Source organism: Acanthochromis polyacanthus, chromosome 9 (genome assembly GCF_021347895.1).
Source record: "Acanthochromis polyacanthus isolate Apoly-LR-REF ecotype Palm Island chromosome 9, KAUST_Apoly_ChrSc, whole genome shotgun sequence".
NCBI classification, from domain to species: domain Eukaryota; kingdom Metazoa; phylum Chordata; class Actinopteri; family Pomacentridae; genus Acanthochromis; species Acanthochromis polyacanthus.
The window spans coordinates 38,860,792-38,876,861 of record NC_067121.1 but is presented as its reverse complement, the minus strand read 5'-3'; the positions used below and the strand labels follow the sequence as shown (position 1 = coordinate 38,876,861).

General features: G+C 40.5%; 1 protein-coding gene across 1 annotated transcript in view; it reads left to right on the top strand.

Annotated features, from left to right (window-relative positions):
• usp33 (ubiquitin specific peptidase 33) overlaps positions 1 to 9,099 on the top strand; it is a 36,085-nt gene extending 26,986 nt beyond the window's left edge. The window contains exons 17-24 of the mRNA XM_051952916.1: positions 753 to 933; positions 1,075 to 1,201; positions 2,457 to 2,626; positions 4,918 to 4,999; positions 5,528 to 5,636; positions 6,167 to 6,269; positions 6,894 to 6,962; positions 7,926 to 9,099. Coding sequence (XP_051808876.1) covers positions 753 to 933; positions 1,075 to 1,201; positions 2,457 to 2,626; positions 4,918 to 4,999; positions 5,528 to 5,636; positions 6,167 to 6,269; positions 6,894 to 6,962; positions 7,926 to 8,083 — 999 coding nt within the window. The 3' untranslated portion in view covers positions 8,084 to 9,099. The remainder of the gene's footprint in view (positions 1 to 752; positions 934 to 1,074; positions 1,202 to 2,456; positions 2,627 to 4,917; positions 5,000 to 5,527; positions 5,637 to 6,166; positions 6,270 to 6,893; positions 6,963 to 7,925) is intronic.
• The last annotated feature ends 6,971 nt before the right edge of the window (positions 9,100 to 16,070 follow it).

The following is a 16,070-nucleotide window of genomic DNA, read 5'->3' as shown; positions in this document are numbered from 1 at the left end:
GAAGGAGGAAAGAAAGGAAGGAAGGAAGAAAGGATGGAAGGAAGAAAGGATAGAAGGAAAAAGAAAGAAAGGAAGGAACAAAGGATGGAAGGAAGAAAGGATAGAAGGAAAAAGAAAGAAAGGAAGGAACAAAGGATGGAAGGAAGAAACAAAGGATGGAAGGAAGAAAGAAAGGAAGGAAGGAACAAAGGATGGAAGGAAGAAACAAAGGAAGGAAATTAGGAGGGAAAGATGGAAGGAAGGAACAAAGAAAGGAAGGATGAAAGGAAGAAAGGACGGAAGAAAGAAAGGAAGGAAGGCAATAAAGAAGGATGGAAAGAAGGAAATTAGGAGGGAAAGATGGAAGGAAGGAAAGAAATAAGGATGGAAGGAATAAAGAAGGATGAAAGGAGGGAATGAAGGAAAGAATAAGGAAAGAAGGAAGGAAAAAGGAAATAATGAAGGAAGGAAGGTCATTGCATTTAAAGGCTGCTGAAGATTCAGCCTCATCGGGGTTGGATCATTCTACAACCTGCTTTTTGTAAAAACGTTTACATTTTGGATGTATTCTGAATTAAATCTTGATTTTTTTCTTTGGTTTATTTTTCAATAAACAAACTGTTCACCTCTGATGTGGTTTAGTCGTCTTCAGCTGGAATGTTGCTCACTGAGGCAGAATGTCACAAATATCAGGGGGTTGAATCATTTTGCATGCAGCTGTATCTCCAAACGTGAGGTTTCTAAAATGAGAACTTTGCGTCGCTCTGCTGCAGATCCTGTGCATTCACCTGAAGCGCTTCAGACACGAGCTGATGTTCTCCACCAAGATCAGCACCCACGTCTCGTTCCCGCTCGAAGGCCTGGACCTGCAGCCTTTCCTGGCCAAAGACAGCTCCGCCCAGACCACCAACTACGACCTGCTGTCCGTCATCTGCCACCACGGCACTGCCAGCAGTGAGTTCCTGCATGAGGCCGGGGCAGCTGCCACCGGTTGGCACACGGAGAGCCCTGCTTTCATCAGCCTGGAGATAAAATTCACATGTACTGGTTAGATTTGTGAATGCCGCTCTAACACATTCCTCCGTCTCGTCCCAGGTGGCCACTACATCGCCTACTGCAGGAACGACGTCAACAATCTGTGGTATGAATTCGATGACCAGAGTGTGACCGAGGTGTCGGAGTCCTGCGTCCAGAACGCTGAGGCTTATGTGCTCTTTTATAAGTAAGAAGCGCACTCAGATTAAACACCCCATGCATTTCATTGGCTGTATTTTTACTCTCCATGGACTCATTTTTCACTGCAGTGTAAAAGTTTATACCCCTATGGCTGGGGTGTCCAACATGCGGTCCTCCAGAGAAGACATTAACTGCAGATTCTAAATTAGTAAAAGTGTAAATTCAAAATAATTTCTAGACCATGACAAGCTGTTTGGATCATAAAGTAGAATACTAGATTGATCATTGTTCTTTAGTCGTTTGTCTCATTTTTGTCATATTTTGTCCTGTTTTTGTTGTTTTTGTTGTTTGTCTCGTGCTTTTGTCGTTTGGTTTCTCATTTTTGTTGTTTCGTGTTTTTATTTGTCTCGTGTTTTTTAATCTAATTTTTGTTGTTTTGTGTATCATTCTTTGTTGTTTTATTTTTTAATCTTATTTTGTTGTTTTGTGTATCGTTCTTTGTTGTTTTGTGTATCGTTCTTTGTTGTTTTATTTTTAATCTTATTTTGTTGTTTTGTGTATCGTTCTTTGTTGTTTTGTGTATCGTTCTTTGTTGTTTTATTTTTAATCTTATTTTGTTGTTTTGTGTATCGTTCTTTGTTGTTTTGTGTATCGTTCTTTGTTTTTTGTGTTCTTCGTCTTGGTAGTGTTGTTAGTCTATTGTTTTGGTAATTTTGTTTCTTGCTTTTGTATTTTTTGTCGTTTGTCCATTGTTTTGTCACTTTGTAACCTTTGGCAAACTTTTTGTCTCTTTTTTTTTGTTTTGTTTCGTATCATTTGTCATGTTTTATCATTTTGTTTCTCACTTTTGTTGATTTGTGTCTCATTTTTGTTATTTTTTGTCTGAGTTTTGTCATTTGTCTCATGCATTTGTCGTTTTGTTTCTCACTTTTGTGTTTCCTTTTTGTCTCTCAGAAATAGTGAAAAGTAGGAACAGTTTTCAAATAAAAATCATCTTTTACAAAAAAAACGTGTAACTTGTGGAGTTCACAATCGTGGGATTATAATTTTTACGGTATAACATTAACATGGCCTTAAAAAGCATTAAATTTGACTGATTTCTGCAGAAACCCTGCTATAGCTTCTGGCTCTGATAGATGGTGTCTCTTGTTGTTTCAGAGGGTTAAACGTTCGTGGACGGCCTCTCCTTTATCTGTGGAGCATTTTAAAACTCATGGTTCTGCTGTGATTTTCTACCTTGCGTCTTACTTTTGATCTTCCGGCTGCGATGCTGATTAATGCGTGTTCTGCTTCCGTGGCAGAAAGAGCAACGAGGACGCTGTGAAGGAACGCAGGAGGGTGTCGGGTTTGTTCAGTATGATGGAGCCCAGCCTCCTGCAGTTCTACGTCTCCAGACAGTGGCTGAACAAGTTCAAGACCTTCGCTGAGCCGGGCCCCATCTCCAACGATGACTTCCTGTGTCCGCATGGAGGTACGTGAGACCGTTTCTTCAGAAAAAGCTCCGAGGTCGATCTGTCTTTTTCTTTACGCTGCGTCCAAACAGCTTATTGCTTTTTGTCCTCGCTGAGGATTTTTGATTTGAACAGAAACAGGACAGCATTCCCTCTCACACTTCAAAGGGAGGTTTTGCTTCTTTTTGTCAAGTTGATTCTTCATTCTTCTGTTAGCAGAGAAGAGGAAAAGATCCAGTAAGGCTCTTTTATTCTCAGGCCTCAGGTGAAACTGAACATAATGTTTTTTTTTAAATTGAATCTTTATTTATCCCGTTGAGATTAAGAACCTCCTTTTTCAATCGAGTCCTGACAGAGATGGGCAGCATCAAGTACAAAGCACATTTATAAAGTTACAGTTAAAACATTATTAAAATACAGGGAAAAAATTACAAGCAAGTTAAAAAAAAAAAACAAGTGCATGCTGTGGAAACGGCCTCAAGAACTCACAGTTTGGATTTAAAGGCCCTCAATGAGATGAACTCAGATAATTTCCAGTCTTCCTGCAACATATTCCAGGCAGAAGGTGCACAATAAGCAAAAGCCTTTTTACCCAGTTCAGTACGAACACACGGAACTGAAAGCAACAGATGATCTCGTGAACCCAGGGAGTGAAGATCAGAACTTTTCTGTGCCGTTAAGGAGCATATATAGGTGACAGTAGTCCAAGTATTGCCTTATATGAAAGTATACCAGTGATGGATCCTTCTGGTGGCTAAAGCTGCCATCCCACCCAAGAGTAGAACTCTGTGATGTGTTGACACTTTACAGTTCGTAATAAACCTCAACAAAGCGTGGTAAACAGTGTCAACCATTCAAAGACTTTGAGCGGAAGCATTCATATACAAAAGATCTCCATAATCCAACACGGACAAAAAAGTTGCAGCAACAAGCCGCTTTTTACACTAAAACGAAAACACAACTTATTTTGAAAATAAAAACCAAGTTTTAGCCGTCAGCTTCTTCAAACGATTCTCCACATGTGGCTTGAAAGTGAAGGAGTCATCAATCCAGACATCCAGGTATTTATACACCTGAACCACCCATTTAATTTCCCTCCAGTATGAACACTGAGGGAACAATTTGTGGACACTTCCTAGAGTTCAAGAACAGCATCGGCTTGGTCTTGTCTGCATTGAGAACAAGTTTCAGGTCAAGTAATGAGTGCTGGACAGCAAAAAAGGCTTTCTGCTGGTATTCAACAGCCTGAACAAGAGTTGATCCACAGCTGTAAATAACTGTGTCATCAGCATAGAAACACAGATTAACATCTGACACATTTAGACCCAGATCATTGACATAAATAATGAATAAAAGGGGATCTAATACAGAGCCCTGAGGCACTGTATGAAGTTTTTGAAGAAGCTGTGAGTCTACAGTGACAGCAGGGAATGTGTTTGATCTTTTAAACACCTACAGGTTGTTTGCAGCTGTAAGCCCATAATAAGAATCTGGTCAGGTACAGGAGCAGAGATGATATCAGTGCAGGTTAACCGGGTCAAAACTCTAATTCAAGATATCTGTAATTACATTCTGACACGTCATAATTCCAGTTTGACATCTCCACAATGTCCAGTTAAAACGTAATTAAAGATATCTGAAAGGTCAGTGTGCGTGGCTGGAATGGAGGAGAATTAAAGACATCCTGAAGTAGAATTACGACCAGTTAGAATTAAACTGCAGATATCTGAAACTGGAAACGTCCTAATTCAGGTGTCTGCAGGTGAACTGGAGATATCAGTGATGAGAGGGTGATGTCATTCGTGCTCGGAAACGCGATGATGTGGATATCTGAGGTGAAACTGTGGATGGATGGAACTGAATCCCTCATATCTGCAGTCTGACTGTTAAATTTTAGAACAGCTTGTCATCGTTTCCCCCATTAACAGTTATTAATTATTTTTCTGGTGTGCATTATCAGAGCAGCGATTCCCAAAGTGACTGTCAGGACTCTTCAGGGAGTCCCAAGCGTTTAAAAGGATTGAAAATAAATGAATTGATTAAACTGAATTCGGCTGTAGAAAACTACTTTTTGGAAACTTCAACTGTTTCAGGGCGTCTGACTAAATAATGCAAGAATTCTGAGTTTCTAATGAAGGACACCATTAAAAGATCTACTGTTTGAGTTGGACACTGCTGCATTTAACAGATGTGTTTGCCATACTTCTTGTATTGTTTAACAGACTATCAGTAACCACGCTTTCACCTCTGATCTGCAACTGTGTGTAATTAATGTCTCTAAAGTCTGATGGAGGTTTCTCTGTTCCATCAGGCGTGCCGCCCAACAAAGCAAATCTGATCGACGACCTGGTGGTGATGCTGCCTCAGAACGTGTGGGATCACCTGTACAGCAGGTAGGCCGACCCGCTGCCAGAGGAGCTGCAGGCTTCAGATATTCCCAGTGGGATGTCTGATATCGGCTTTTCTGCCGATAACCGATATGCCGATACCGTCCTACTCTCAATTTCCGATACCGATATCTGTGGGCTGTTTAACTAATTTTAGGTAACATCACATATCTCCTGTGGGGGAATTAACACATCATGCCTCATTTTATTGTGATGCTCCATTGGATGTATTCTCAGATGGAAACATTGTCTCTGAAAGTAAGAAAACTACTTCAACTGAACTTATGGGAAAAATGACATATATCTGCCTTTTTTTTTTTTTTAATTGTCTCAAACTCACATTCTCCCTCCCTCCCTCTATGAGTCTGTTACATAAATCCAGGCTTTATTTTATCGGTTTACATGATGGGCAAAACAAACAGCAACGATATTGACCGATATTACAGTTTTATGCCGATATCACGACATCCCTAATTTCCAATTTCCTTTCTGTGGAGTTGGTTTCATCAGTTTGTGCTTCCTGTTTCCCTGCAGGTACGGAGGAGGACCGGCTGTCAACCACCTGTACGTTTGCCACACCTGCCAGATCGAGATAGAAAAACTGGAGAAACGGCGCAAGTCGGAGCTGGACATGTTTGTCAGGGTGAGAGTGGGTTTTTTTTTTCCTCCTGAGAGGCTGTGGAGAAGATGAAACTGGTTTCAGTGATAAAGCTCTGTGTGTCTGCCGTCTGTTTAAGCAGCTGATGGGCTGCATGTGTCGGGGCTCTTCACCCCGGCAGGAGATGAGAGGTTTTAGCCCGATGAAAGCCTTATCATTAATGCATTGGGACAGATGCAGCTGTTATTGCCTGCTCAGTGTGCCCACTCACACAATGGCTGCTCAGAGGAGAGATAAATGATGCGCAAAGAGGGGAAAAAAAAGCTCCAGTAAAAGCTAACAAGAAGAGCAGTGACTGTGTCATTTCCAAGAAAGATGAAATTGGTGCAGTGTGGTGTTAAGACTGCTTTCTAATTGGAATAACTACCAGAGAGAATTGATTAGCTTTTCCATCTCCTCTCCTCTCGATCCTTTCATCCTCACTTAATTTTTTTCCTACCCCCCCATCCCTCCTCGTCCTCCCTCTTGTCTCCACCGCTCTCTCCTCCCCCACTTCCTCTCTGTCCTCTCTGTAGCTGAACAAGGCGTTCCAGGAGGAGGAGTCTCCGGTGGTCATATACTGCATCAGCATGCAGTGGTTTCGTGAGTGGGAGGGCTTTGTCAAAGGAAAAGACAATGGTAATTGGACAGAAGTCTCTCCTTTCCACCCCCAGTCCTGATTAAATGTCTGATTAAAAAGGTTAAATGTCTCCCATGTGACAGCTGCATTTTATATCTGCTGCTGATTTGTCGTTTATTTTAATCTCACATTTGTCTTTTAAAACTAGCTTGTATATGTTTGTGGATGCGTTATTTTTCTGCTGAGAATCTAAATTCTCTGGTGATCAGCTCGTGTTCAAAAGAAACCCGAGGAGTCCCGTTTCTCCTCTTGATTCATCTTCAAAGAACTCGCTCTGGTCCCCCGAGTCTGGTTTCTCTGCTGCCAGAGCAAAATGAAGAGTCAGAATGTATTTCATTTTTATTCCGCTTGTTCTCATTTTTTCTGGCGTGCCTGGCTTTGTATTGTCATATCTATTTATAACGGCTCATCTGGCATGTCGGCGAACGTCTTTCTTCCCTCTGACTTGTGCTCCTCTGATATTTGTTTTCTCTCTGCAGCAAATGGGGAGCAGACAGAAAACATTTGACATTTTAACATCGCCGCTCTTTGAAACGCTTAGATTGAGGATATATCTCTGAGGAATGTTGTATATATTTGAACAAGTAATTGTCTTTTCTTTTTTGTTTCTTTTTTTTTTTAAGATCCACCGGGACCCATTGATAATTCCAAGATAACAGTAAACAAGAACGGCCATTTAACGCTCAAACAAGGTACAGATATTTCTCCATTAATGCTGTATGATATTACTTTGTCCCTGTTTGTCTCACGTATGAATGATTCTTTGTTTAAGGGAGGGGTGTCGAACTCATTTTACTCCAGGTTCCACATTCAGTCTGATTTGATCTCAAATGGACTGAACCAGTAAAATCACAGCATAGTAACCTAGAAATATCACCAATTTTTTCCTTTGTTTTAGTGCAAAAAAGTACATTCAGAAGATGTTCACATTTAAGGAAAGATCTTTTTACAAAACATTATCAACAACATGAATTTTTTATGAAAAACAAATTCAATTTCAGCAACGTTCAACTTCAGTTTATCATTTCCACATTACAACTTCCAGATCACAGTGTCTACGAAGAAACACAACATTTAGTCACCTGGAACTGAACCATAGAGGATTCGACTCTGTCATTAAAACAACAAAAAAAGACAAAAACAAGACAAAATATGACAAAAATGACACACAAAACGACAAAAACAAGAGACAAAACGCATAAAATGAAACCCAAAATGACAAAAATGAGACACAAAACAATAAAAATGTGAGACAAATGACAAGTCAGACGATAATAGGCAAAAAAACAGAAACGGGACAAAATATGACAAAAGTGAGACGAAACGACGAAAACATGACACACAAAATGACAAAAATGAGACACAAAATGACAACAGAACAATGAACAATCTAGTATTTTACTTTATGATTAAAACAACTTGTTATGATCTAGAATTCTTTTTAAATTTACAGTTAATGGTTTCTCTGTAATTTTTACGCTTTGAGGGCCGGATTGGACCCTCTGGAGGACCGCTTTTTATCCCGTGGGCCTCATGTTTGACGCCCCTGGTTTAGGGGATTTTAAGAATCATGAAGTAGACAAATTATAGAGAACAATTGTAGAGGTATGTTTACTTTAGTGATTTCCGAGTGTTTACTCCTTCTGACCCCACAGGAGCAGATTCGGGGCAGATCTCTGAGGAGACGTGGAACTTCCTCCACTCGATCTACGGCGGCGGCCCGCTGGTCACGGTCCGGCCGAGCGTCAGCCACCAGGAAGCAGAATCCTCACAGTCGGAGGAGAAGATCGAGGTGGAGACGCGCTCCGTCTAATCGGGCGTTTGGCAGCAAGCGACGAAAGAAACGTTCAATAAAACAAAAAGCCTTTTATTTTGCACTCGACTTTTAGTTTTGAAGCATTCAAGCTGAGGACCTCATCTTTCCTGCTACCTGACGGCCTTTGACAGGGGAATTAAGGTGTCTGGGAAGGTTTGTCAAGTTGTACAAATCTGTATAAAGAGCTCTTAAATTTCTATTAGCACTGTAGTATTCGTGTGTCAGATTGTTTTCAGAACCAAGCAATTTAAATTATGTGCAGCTAAAAATTCCACTGAATGCCATATTTCTTTTTTCTTTTTTCCTTGACCAAACGAGCACATATTGTATGTCCATGAGTCTTGTGTTACTCATGTTGATGAATCAGAATACATCTTGCTGTAGATATCTCACAATTTTCCTGTTGTAAGAGAATATTGTCGGACGAATGGTGAGGAGAGCAAAATGTGACACTTAAAAGTGGTGAAAATCAAAAAGGTTATGAAGGGACTAAAAGCTGACTAGTCTCAGGAATGAATTTTGTGTTTTTGCACTGTTCCGTAGACGTACAACTTGGCATGCTCACGCAAACGTCTGCTTTGCATTTGAATGTACCAGTACTGATAGTATTTTGGTCAAGATTCAGCACTTGGGTATTTATCACAGAAGGGAGTGATCTCATAATATGATGTCTATAGATTTTTTTGTTTTTGTAGAAAATGGCAGAATGCATGCTTTAACACTCAGTTTAACATCACATGTATCTGCATGTAAATGGAAGCTGCTCATAAAATGTGCACGCAATCCGGATCTCTCTTCACTAAAGTGTACAGCTGCAGACAGCATATTGTAGTATGTAATCAGCATCATCATCAGCAGCAGCAGTCTAATCAATTAAAGGCATTATTTTTGTGTATGGGCATGGTGTTGCTTCATGTGTTGGCTGATAGGGGCTCAACACAATGCTGTACTTCCAAGTTTTAAGATCTATCCTGATTTTTGCTGGCTGACACTATTAAAACTTGATGAAAACATGTTGATTCGTGTCACTCATTGCTGTTCTACTGCGTAAGAAACGAAGAAAAGTTAAATTACGCTGTGTATTATCTGTCATAAAAGTGTGAATAAACAGTCATCAATTAACCCAGGTGACACCAGTAGTGTGTGACCGGGTGCACGGTTGGCAGGGGCAGAAATGTACAGGATAGTGTTGCATTTTGAGAGAGCGGTGGAGTCTGCTGCTCACACACCCCGACTAGTTGACTGGACTGAAAACATGGCTGAACGTGCAGCACATTTACGGAAGTGAGGTATGTGTAATTCTCGAGCTACAAAAAGCTGTTTAGAAGTGTGCCTCCAGTTCGGTGCTTGTGGTAGAGCAAATAACAAAACCTGAATTTAGTAGCCCACCAAAAATGTGCGTGACCGTCATTGCCGACAGTACACAAATACATCGGCAAAGTTATGCGCGGAACAATCAGCTAGCGTGGCTCGCTGCGGCTAGCCGCTGCTGCTAACTGACTACCAAACATCCGTTAGCTGGGCTGCTAACTGGCTACCAGCAGCCGTTATACTGCTGGGCTGCTAACTGGCTATCAACAGCCGTGAAACTGCTGGGCTGCTAACCGGCTACCAACAGCCTTAAACTACTGGGTTACTAACCATGCTAACCAACAGCCGTTAAACTACTGGGCTGCTAACTGGTTACCAACAGCCGTTAAACTGCTGGGCTGCTAACAGCCGTTAAACTGCTGGGCTGGTAACTGGCTACGATCAGCCGTTTTGCTGCTGGGCTGCTAACCCTGCTAACCAGTCTGAGATATAAACCTCGGCGAAGCACAATGTTAGTAGCGATTCCCTCCGTCTGTTTGTTGTGTTAGTGGCGGAGTCCGTGTCAGTTGTCGAGCTAGCTAGCTAGCATGTGCCCGTTAATAGAGGGGCTACATCTGATTAACAGGAAAACTAGCCGAGAAAAACTAGCAGAGGTAACGTTAGCCAACTTGGCTAACTAGTCGACCACAACAGAGACAGAAAAATGTCTCTGTCGGACTGCAGAGAGTCACAGGGAGCTTGTAAGGTAATATTTTAAACCCACTGGTGCAACAGTCTGCGGTTTGGTGCTTCAAGTGTTAATGTTTTATATTTAGCTCCGGGAGCTAACGGTAAGTTAGTTTGCTAAGGTTAGCCCGCTAAACGGCATGCTAGGTCAACTAAGGTTTGCTTGTGAAGTTGCTAACGTATAGCCAGCTCCGGGGACTAACCGGGTTGTTTTGAGTTAACGGGCGTGTGCGTGTGTGTATGTGTCTGGACTTTTTAACGGTGAACTTTGTGCTCCACCTGCTGCAAACTAACGTTAACTTAACCGGCGGCACGTGCTGCTAGTTTCACGGCATCCTCGTGCCTCCAACTTTGTGAGCTCGCCGCAGCTGATTAGCTGGGATGCTGGGATTCTCATCGGTATGTACGGCGGCACCACTGCGCGGATTTTTTATTTCTAGTAGGCCCCGTGGAAGTGTTGAACTACAGGTCAGCTACAGAGATGAGCGGCTCAGCGAAACCAGGCTTGTTTGTGTGTCATAAAATGAGTTTGTCCCTCCTAAACCTGACCGTTAGCTGAGCTGGTTTGCCTACAATAGTCTCTTCAGCTAGCCTGTAAGGTGCGTGTTTGCATAGGTGGAGTTTGTAGCCTTAATGTCCTAATGGGAGCACTGTTTGGTCCATGATGCCAGAAGAACCATCTGTTTTAGCCGGTCTGACACCATAATAGTAATGCAGTCAAACCAGCACGTGTTAACTTCACTTCACAACCAAACAAGCGCTTTAGGCATAAGCAGGAAATGACACCAGAATACACCCTCAAATATTGCATTTTTCTTTGGATTAGTTACCCAAACTTTGAGCTTACAATTTGGTCTTCGGTCGAAAGTTGTGGTTTCAAACCAGTGTTTGCTTGTGACTTTTTGTCAGATGTTAAGGCCTACATGCTGGCAGATTTATAAGCATGGTTTATCTCTGATTTGTTTTCTATTTTGGAGTGCTTTTATGCACCTGAAGAGTTGTAAACATCCAATATTTAATGCCACCTTGAACTTGGACGTTAGCTGAGATGGTTTCCCAACCATTGTCTTCAGAGTTTGGGTCGAAGGTTCGTGTTTACATAGGTGGAGTTTGTAGCCTTAATATTATCCTAATGGGAACACTGTTTGCTTCATGATGTCAGAAGAACATCTGTTTTAGCAGGTCTGACACCATAATAGTAATGCAGTCAAACCAGCACGTGTTAGCTTAACTTCACAACCAAACAGACATCAGCAGGAAGTGAGTTATGAATTACAGTGGCACATGGGTGCTGTGTAGGTAGCTGCACCGACTGAATGTATCATTAAACTGTTCTCATCTGTGAATGTATGTTTACAACCTTGGCTAGGCATTAGTATATTGTGTATCTGTTGGTTTTATTAAATTGATATGTTACCAGAAACATCAAGAAAACTTCCACAGTTAAATGTTTATATTTGACACCAGAATACACCCGTAAACATCACATTTTTCTTTGGATTAGTCACCCAAACTTTGAGCTTTCATGTTGGTTTTTGGTCTAAAATTGTGGTTTCAAACCTTTTATAAACAACACAGCATCTTCTTGTGACTCTTTGTCAGATGTTCAGCCTAAGTGCTGGCAGATTTATCAGCGTGGTTTATCTCTTGTATCAGATTATCTGATATTTTTTCTATGTTGGAGGAATGTTATGGGCCTGTAGAGTTGACAACATCCAATATTTAATAGTACCTTGAACTTGAATGTTAGCAGAGCTGGTTTGCCAACAATAATCTTGGGAGATGGGGTTTAAGATGTGTGTTTATTTATGCATGGTCGAAGCTTGTGGCCTTAATAGCTTAATGAGAACACTGTTTGGTTTACGATGCCAAAAGAGCCATCTGTTTTACCAGGTCTGACTCCACAATAATAGCAGTCAAATCAGCACATGTTAGCATAACTTCACAACCAGACAAACGCTTTAGAGAAGAGCAGGAAGTGAACTGATGAGGAGTTACAGTTAAACGTGGGTGCTTTCTCTCATGCTTTGGCTTTAACACTCTAAATTTATGACTGAACGGTTCCCATCTGTGCATGTAAGTTTACAACCATGCCAGGTTCACTGGCTGTACATTAGTATAATGCAGAAATACTGCGGTGAATATTGGCAAACCCTGCTGTGATAAATTGTCATCAGTGGATTTTAATAATTATACTGATAGGTTTCCAGAAAGATCCAGAAAATTTTAATAGTGCTCATGTTCTACTCAGTATAAAATACCACGGGTAAATGTTTATGTATGACACCAGAATACACCCTCTAATATAACATTTTTCTTTGGATTAGTAAGCCACAGCTGTTTTTTGGTCCAACGCCGAGGTTTCAAACCTTTTATAAACCAGCGCAGCGTCTACAAGTGACCCCTCTTCAGATGTTCAGGCCTTAGTGCTGCAGATTTATGAGCATGGTTTATCTCTGATATCAGATTATCTGATTTTTGTGGAGCTCTTTTCTGGGCTTGGAGAGGTGAAAGCATCCAATATTTAATGACAGAAAAGCAAGAATTAAAGAAAGTGAGAAAAGTAAACCATATTTTGGAAAAGAATGCGTGTGTTTCTTACTTCCTGCCTCTGTTGATGCTCTTTTAACGGCTCAGATTAATCTCTAGCAGGTTTGGAATGGCTTGCCTACAGTGTGTATACTCTGGGGAAACGAGGTGGAGATGTGTAGTTTAATGCTTATTCACTGCAGTAAAGGAGACCCGTGTCATTTCAGGGGTTTAATGATTGTTACTCCAGTAAAAAAGTCCTTTTGTACCTACTTAGTAACAGCGTGGAACATGCGAGCCACTTGCACTCTTTATTATAAGACATTCCAGTCATTACACTCTGCAGGGCATGTTTGACATTACTTTGAGCTTGGGTTTAGGCAGGATAGTCAGATTTACTGTGCAATGACAGCTTTCTTTATGCTGTTTATGGGGTGCCAAACTTATTTTGCTATTTCCAAAAGGCGGCTGAATGCAACGTTAGACGTATTTATTAGTTATTAACTGAAGCAGTGGCAGTGAATCCATCGACATGTTAATTATTTCGATGGGGAAGTGTGAGCAAATTGTTCTTGTAGTTATTCAGCTCAACTGTAACCCTAATTATTATTTTGATGTCGTGATTAGTTTCCTGGTTTTTGGGAGCAGGTCAGATGAGCCGGCTTAATTAGTTTTGTCATGTTGAGTCGAAGGGTGAGTGCTCAGCCTGAATAACCTTCCCTCTGCTCCCCCCCTCTCTGTTTTTCTTTCTCTCTCTCTTTTATTTTATGCATGGACAAATCACATTAGCTTTCTCAGCTGGAGCCTTTAGTGGAGTGTGAGTAATATGTGCTTGTTCCAGGTGACTATTGTGTTAGCTCCCATAAGAAATATTATCAAAATGTGTTTGTAGCCTCTGGCTTTGATGCTGCTGTGTTAGCAAAGTGTAGGAAAGTAGAAGGACCGTCCCAGCACGAGAAACAAGGAGCTTTTAAATCAGTTTTGACAGAGGTCGGCCCACAGATTGATGCACTTGAAATTAATGTAAATGAGCACCTCGTCCACAGCGCTAATTGATGCAATATTTCTCCTCTGTACAGTACAAGGCTCTGACTGTGTCTCATATTCTGCAAAAGGACGTCCAGTGAGATCATCTTCAGCTGAATGTCACTTTATTATGACCTTTACCACGTCACGTTTTTATTGTCCTCTTTGTTAGAGTTATTAGTTGGATCCTGGTCTAGAGGATACTTCAGTGGCTAGTTTCCTCTGTGTGTGCGCTGACTGGGAATGTTCTTGGGAAGTGATTGTCTCGTAACCAGGACTAGAATGTCTTTGTGATCTGAAAAATTTCCACCACTGCCATCAGCTGAATGTTTTCATGCACACATAACTGATCAAGATCAGCTTTAATGGCCAAGAACGTACACAACATTCAAGGAATTTGGTGTCGCCCTAGGAAAAAGGAAAGGGAATAATAAACATAAAGAAAAACAGGGAAAACATAGTAGTAATAAAAATGAATCTAGCACAATATATAAAGATATTTAAGAGCTAGAAAGGAATATATAAACATATTAGTTCAACATGATATACTAAATCCTGCATACATACATTAAAACTGATAAATGTTAAATGTATTTGTTATTAAATTGTTTCATTGTAGAATTAGTAATGATAGACTTTTCTTTGAGTGTCTAAAGCGGCTTCACTACAAAAACTCAAACTCTTACCAAGTCCGTTTGTCTTATTTTTAGTCAAAATGTCTCATCCCACTTGATTTAAGATAAACTCACTGAACAAGTGATGTTACAGCAGATGGAGGGACTTGTTTTAGGACAATGCATCTTAAATAACTTCTGATGTCCACATTTTCAACATTTTTGGGAAATATTTGAACATTTTTTTGGTGGAAAAAAGAAATATTAAACATATTTTTAAGATTTTTTTGGGAAGATTTTTGCTCTTTTTAAAAAAAAAAATATTTACAAGAAATTTCTTGCAAAATTTGGGGGATTTTTTTTAAAATCAAACTTTCAAGGGATTTTTTTCAGGAATTATTGAAATTTTCTTCCTGATGTTTTTGCAATTTTTTCAGAAATTTCAAGATTATTTTTCTGCCAATTTTTGGGGATTTTTTTCAGACAGGGAAACAATATTTTTTGGTGCTCATAAATGAAGACAACAGGAGGGTTAATACATCTTAAATGAGGAGGTTACATGAAAGCAAAAATCTTATTTTGAGGGAAAAACTGCTTTTTTTTTTAAGTGTATCTGACTTATTTTAAGACACCTAAGCTTGACAATCCCGGTAAAATAAAACTTAAAATAAGTTTTCCCAGCTAATTTTAAGATCTCAATATTCTAAATATCACGTCTTATTTCAGGAAGTCTTACCAAGCCATTTTCACTCGTTCTATTGGCAGATTTTTTTTCACTTATTTCAAGGTGAAAGATTTTCTTGTTTTGAGAGGGGCTTTTTTTCCAGTGCTTAATGCAAGTTTGAAATATGAAAGCTGCTTCACTCCATGACCTTTATGCTCTGTGTGCAGAATCTAAATACTGAGAGAAACCAGATTAAGCTGGCTGTGTTTGTGTGTTTCTGCATGTATGTTGATGACTAACCCGGCTCTGGTAATCAAGTTATGGTTGCCTCACTGACAGCCTTAATGCTCTGTGAGTAAAGTAATCTGCTTAAGGTGTTTACATGACACAGCTTTTATTTAAATTTTGCAGTGCATGAAAAACATCTATTATCTGTGAAATGGATAATGGAGTGAATAGCATGGAGATATCCAGTGCTGTCCAGCGTTTAGGTGGTGCTAGTTCTCTTGTGTACACCATAAGGCAAGACTTGGGCTGTAATTCACACTCATGTATGTTCATCTGCAGGACGCCGTGGCGACATGCTGAGCCGGTATTTGGAGGCTTTGTTGTTCCTTGAATGGCATCAGGAAGTTCGTTGTCGGTCCTTCTGTAGACTCCTTGTTCTTGGAGCATTTACATTTTTGTGCGTTCTGATAAGTTTTGTGAGGATTGCAGCCTGTTGGCCCGCTGGCACACCTGTTCTAAAGAGATAAAAGCCTACAGGGTGATGACAAGCCTCTGTCTGCAGCGCTATCTCTGCTGAATTGGATGTAAGAAATACAGTGAGGCTTCTGTGTCAGAAATCAGTGAACCACTAAACCACATTTATTTTACACAGAAAAAGCTGTAATCTCAGCAGGGAGGAGATAGAAAAGTGCCTGGCTGTGGCAGACATACACATCCTGGGTGATGACATTAGAAATGGTTTTCACCTTTTTGAAAATCACCGGCTTGCCTGCTTTAGGGTCTTTTCATGACTTGAAATGCTTCCTGAGCTGTATTCACCTTATCCATCGGGTTACAAAGCACGCACAGAGGAACCTCAAAGCTGTGTCATTTAGGAATATCTGAA